The sequence below is a fragment of the Acomys russatus genome, chromosome 6 (assembly GCF_903995435.1).
Source record: "Acomys russatus chromosome 6, mAcoRus1.1, whole genome shotgun sequence".
NCBI lineage: Eukaryota > Metazoa > Chordata > Mammalia > Rodentia > Muridae > Acomys > Acomys russatus.
Genome location: NC_067142.1, coordinates 30,088,523 through 30,093,931, shown reverse-complemented (window position 1 = coordinate 30,093,931; position 5,409 = coordinate 30,088,523). Strand labels below are relative to the sequence as shown.

At 45.0% G+C, this 5,409-nt stretch overlaps 1 protein-coding gene across 1 annotated transcript; it reads right to left on the bottom strand.

Moving 5' to 3' along the window:
* Positions 1-1,283: 1,283 nt before the first annotated feature.
* On the bottom strand, positions 1,284-4,792 carry Yod1 (YOD1 deubiquitinase). The gene is made up of 2 exons (XM_051147332.1): positions 3,603-4,792; positions 1,284-2,723 (listed from the first exon to the last, which is right to left on the bottom strand). Exons 1-2 carry the CDS (start codon positions 3,928-3,930, stop codon positions 2,020-2,022), a joined length of 1,032 nt encoding a protein of 343 aa, XP_051003289.1. The 5' UTR covers positions 3,931-4,792; the 3' UTR covers positions 1,284-2,019.
* Between the last annotated feature and the right edge of the window lie 617 nt (positions 4,793-5,409).

Genomic DNA, 5,409 nt, shown 5'->3' with positions numbered 1-5,409 from the left:
CCAGTGTTACATTTTTAGTGTACAGTTTTAAATCAAATATTTTATAGAGGAAATAAAAGATCTTAAAAAATCATCTGGATCAGATGACAGGTACAAAGTGACTTTTGTGACAGTCATTTATACGTCATGAATGGCAAATACTCAGTGTCCCAAGCTCACTGGTGCTATCTTTAAGGCTTGGTTAAAAAAAAAGAAAAAAGAAAAAGAAAAAAGAAAATTAAATATTTTCAATTTATGTGACTATAATAACTGCCATTGCCTGACTGGCTATGTGCACAAAGGGTATTCAAGAAAAGTCATCTGGCTAGGTATGGTGACCCTTGCTTGTGACCAGAACCTGAGAAAGCAGAGGCAGAAGGATTACTTTAGGTTTGAGGGGCCTGGTCTCAACAGCATATTCCAGGTCAGCCAGAAACACATAGGGAGACCTAGTCTCAAACCAAGAAAGAATGTCATGTGACGGACGCATACTTTGTGAATTGTTCAAAACTGTTCCTTAAAGGAACTTTCTAAACTGTTCACTTTAACCTTCCTTAATTTTACAGGGTCACCATTACCAAGGAAAAGGCTAAAGGTTGACCTTAATTTTAAAACATTTGCGAGGAAGACACATGGGAAAGGATGTAAGTGCTTTAAAATGCACCAGTGGTTGGCTGAGATACTTAGAACAATGAGACAAAGATAACAAAACTTCACAACAGCATGCCTCTTCACGCTGAATGTCAGAATACACAACAAATGGTAACTTAGCATCCCTGATCTTTACAAGAATTAAGAGGTAGAAAATTTTACCTGGAAGATCCTACAGTGAAGCTAAGTTTTGAGAGGGTGTGCCTTGAGGATCACTCCATCAAGCCAATGGCTACATATCTGACACTAGGTAGCAGGATTCTGCCAGAGCTGTGTAAGGCAAGGATTTTTGAAACTTTTTATATTTTGGAAGTGAAACAAACCCAATCACTACTTAAAAACTGAAAGTCAAAGATCACACAGATCAACAAAGTACTAACTTGCAGAAATGTGGAATACCTGAAAGATCAGGGTGGAGCTATGAAGGCGCGTATCTATGGTTAGGAGACCAATGAAAGCACAGCACTGACACCTTAGAGGAAGACTTGTAACAAGTGCTTTGAGCAGAACAGCCAAGGCAGTAAAATCCATCTGGAAAAAATGTGTATGTAAAAAAGCAAAAGAATCAAACTCAAATTTCAAGATACTCCTTGAATTTTAAATTAGCAATTATAAAGGCATACCCTGCTTAAATAAAAAAAAAAAAATATCGAATGTGACAAACACCAACACATGAATTGCATTAAAACAGGAGGCCAACAGGCTTTGAAAGCTTCAGTGAGCTGTTTCAGGCACCTTTCCCCCTAATACATTCTACTTTTATATACTAGAAATCTCCAACAGGATCATATTAATTCCTGTTATAGATAACATTCTCAAGGGATAGTCTCATCCCTGTTAGAATTGCTTTTTATGCACTTATTAGTAGTTAGATACACTTATAAAGTCTACCAAATTGCAATATAAAAAGTTTTGACAATTCTGAGTATCTTCATTTGATGAATCAATTCAGAATTTAGAAGTGACTAACTCATTCAAAGTTATTAAAAGGAATCAACTACTGGAGACACTGTGGTGTATGTCCAGTGGCCCTCTACAAGGCTTTCCACATTACCTAAAATATGACGTTTTCTTCTCTATGTTAAAGCCACAGGATGCTGATTTATAACACAATCCAGTCTTTAGGTTAGCATCAGAAGTGGCCAGAGCCACCTATTCTGACACCCCAGTAGAAAGAGGGCATGCCACTAGTGTAGACACACATCTGTAAACTTGCACACTAATTTTAATCTTAACAAGGAATTTCAGTGTCAGTCATACTGGCTTAAGTTAGAAGAATGGTCCAAGCATTGTGTTCTTCTATTCTGTAGGGTCACGATTAGCTTATTGGGAAACCCAGAGCCTTCTGGATCTGTGAGGTAGTAGGCTCCAACTCTTACCATGGACAGATCACACCTCTCCAAAGTTGGTGTGGCCTGTCTCCTTGGCATGGTCCCTTGCTTCTGCTTGTCCAGTTAACCCCTTCTGACACACCATGCATCGCAGGGTGAAGCGGTTTACATCAGTAAACTGTCTCTTTCTTCTGGCTTCGTCAGCTAATTCCAGTGCTTGTACAAGAACAATGTCATCATTTGAGGAGAAAATGGTCAGAGGAGGGGTATCTGGATCAGGGAAGTTACGCTGAAGTGGGTCGTAGTGGATGCCATCGTAGATAAGCAGAACCCTTTTGGTATAGCCTGCATCCTCCCCAAAACGATCGATTCTGACAGTCTGTGTATCTACCACGCATATTTCACATTGATAAAACTTAGACAGGATCGATATCTCAATTGCTCCCCCCCAAGTATCATCCCTTTTGATCCACTCACAATACTCTTCGTTTGTTTTTCCCAGGATTGCCTCACTATAGAAGTCTGGGTCGCTTGCTACAATCTGTGCTATGAGGCGTCTCATCTCAGGGGCACAAGCAGGATTCAAGACGCCTCCTTCCACGACATAGTACACACTGGTAAAGAGGCAAGAGTTGTCTGCTGGGACCGAGGTTCTGGTAAGCACAGGCAACGTTTCCCTGACATAACTAGGAGCACCATGTTTTGAAAACGCAGGTGAAGCTTTGGGTCTGGTTTGGTCTTCCTCAGCAATCAGCATGTCACCTGTTAAAAACAAAACAAATCCAGAACTCCAGGGAAATTAGACATGGTATGTTTATTAGATAACTTGGCAAACTATAAACCAAACAGAGTTAAGGTGTAAAGTGTATTACCAAGGAGAACACAACTTTGTAAACAAGAGCCCAGGAACACTTAAGTGTGTTTGTTTCTAGTGCACTGTGTCTTCAGAAAGAGGAAAACAGAACAAAACGCTCCAAGTTGAATCTCCACTTAGTGACAAAACCTGGGGGTACTGAAAACTCCTTAAATGTTCATGTAAAAACGGGGACTGTTCAGATATTGACCACAGACTATGTAGGTCACCAAGGTGTGTTCTCCCTGCACTTTACATGACTAAACCAATTGATGTTTCGATGAGCCTTGATCCAAAATGCAAAGCTTTTAATGATCAACACTGACGTTTAAGTTGTAATACCGGGGACAAATAACTGCTGGTTATTGGTTAACTCTACATACGTCCCAGTTAAGTGTACAGGAAACAAACTAAAAATCAACAAAGGGGAAAATAATTAAGACAAAAATCGGTATCTCAATGCTGGATCAGAATAGGGAAAAAGAACCACTGTGACAGGAGAAATGGTCCCGCTGCCCTTTGGGAAAATAGAGAAAATGAATAAGATGGTCCCAAGGCTGACCTGGAAGCAGGCTTGGGGAAGCGGTAACTTCAAGACTCAGAGCTTTTCTCTAAACCAGCTTAAAAGAATGGGCACTCCTAAAAGACTGGCCCAAGCTTTTCTCTAAACCAGCTTAAAAGAATGGGCACTCCTAAAAGACTGGCCCACCTGCACCTTGCCCTATTGGCTTCACTCTTCTCCCCTCAACGTCCTCCAGGACGTCCCCGGCCCTAGCCGGTGCTCGTACCTGACTGGATGGGCAGGTCCCCAAGAGTGATGTCCGGGTCTCTGAGATCCAGGCACTCGGGTGGGTAGCCGACGAGGATTCGCTGACAGCCCGGAGCGATGCCAGTGATAGCGGCTATTTGGCCCTGCAGTTCCCATAAGCGGGTCCTGCTGGACAGACCCTGCAAAACGTGGGTGCCACCCTTGGCCTTGCAGCGGAGCCGCCACATAGCGTCGGCCGGCCGGCCTCCTGCGGAGCCAGCTTTGGTCCCTGCCGCAGCCTGGGAGATGCTGCCAGAGTAACCAGCGGGGGGTACCCCAAAATGGCCGCCTTTCGCCCCGCCAAACATCGCGAGAGGTATCCGGTGAGGCGCTTCTCGCGACACCTCGATAAGGACCCGGCCTCGGTCCTTCCAAAAGCGCGGGCTCTTAAAGTGCTAAGGGAGGCTGAAGTCGAAGGCTGGAGGTTGGCCAGGCTTTCCCGAGCGCTGCAGTGAGGCGCCCTTCGCGCCCGCAGCATTTATGCTCCAGGGAGGAGGAGGGGGAGGGCGGGGAAGGAGTCCTCGCGTCTAGCCGAGCAGAATGTCACCTTGCAGGAAGGTAGGAAATGATGAAAGCAGCCTACACACACGAGGAAAAGCAGACTCATAGTCGAGAAGGTAAACAAATGCCAAGAAAGGTCGAAGGACCTGCTAAACAGTCAGAGATGGCTGACGGGGTTCGCGGCTGCAAGGAACTGACTCATTGAGGCTAAGTGGACTGGACTCCCATGAGACGAACTTGAAAGCGTCCATCTGCCACCTCAGAAAGACTGTGAGGTCAGCGGCTGTGCCTTGGGCGACTGCCTCGCTCAGGTGGTGACAGGGCCAAAGAGGACTAACTATTGTCATCCGGATTCCTAGTATCTAAGTAGGAAGACACTTCATTCCCTCATGGGGTATATAACCAGTATTCCTTGTGGCTGAGAGGCAGAAGACAGACAGGGAAGAAGAGACATAAGCAGACAACGCTAGGCGACTTCCAGTTTAGTACGCAGAGAGCCCGAGACTGCCTTGAACATAATAATCATAATAAAGAATGCAGTAAACGCCGAATAATGACAGAGTCTCTACAGCATGCCATAACACGCTGGGGGCTGTAAAGCGCATACGTGGATTGTGGAAAGGTTGAGCTGACTCCCAGGTAAAGAAAGAATGAGTAAAAGCAGCTCTAGTTTTTTTTTTTTTCTTTTCCCCATCATTTAGCTAAAACAGCAAGTCCCCTCCCAACAGTCGACTGTCTACAGACTCACACACCAACGGTGTGCTGGGGGGTAATTTTGGAAAGTAGTTCTGGAATATGCAGACCCCACGGGATCAGCCTCTACCTGGGAATCAATTACAGCAAATCTTTTCCTCTCCACCCCTAAACCAGGAACGGGGTACGGTTTTCCTCCTCGGGTTTTCAAGATGACCACAGATAATATAGCCTGGGTCTGGGTTGTAGGAAGAAATAAAGGAACGTGGTTTGGAGTCCCCTGGAGAAGGTGAATGGGTCCAGGGAAGCTCCCGGATCCGGCTTAGGTTCCAGGATCTGACCGTAAGTTGTAGTTAGCTCTTGCACTCCGGTAGCCAGCAAGGTATCTTTAAAAGCCAACGCCTACCTCCTTGAGATTTTGGGACCAACCAAGTCAAGCTGGAGATTCAGGAGTGAAGGCGTTAATCTTCCTTTTCACCAGCCACTCCCATTCCTAGGTCTCGCGAGAATAAGAAAAAAAAAAAGTAAGGCTTTTCATAAACCCCGCCTCCAGCTCGATTTGTTCCCAAGCAACAATGCCACCAAGCTCCTGT

Coding starts and splice junctions, on each gene's coding strand:
- Yod1 (XM_051147332.1), bottom strand. CDS start 3,930: ATGTTTGGCGGGGCGAAAGGCGGCCATTTTGGGGTACCCCCCGCTGGT. Junction 2,724..3,602: donor GGACCTGCCCATCCAGTCAG/GTACGAGCACCG, acceptor TGTTTTTAACAG/GTGACATGCTGATTGCTGAG.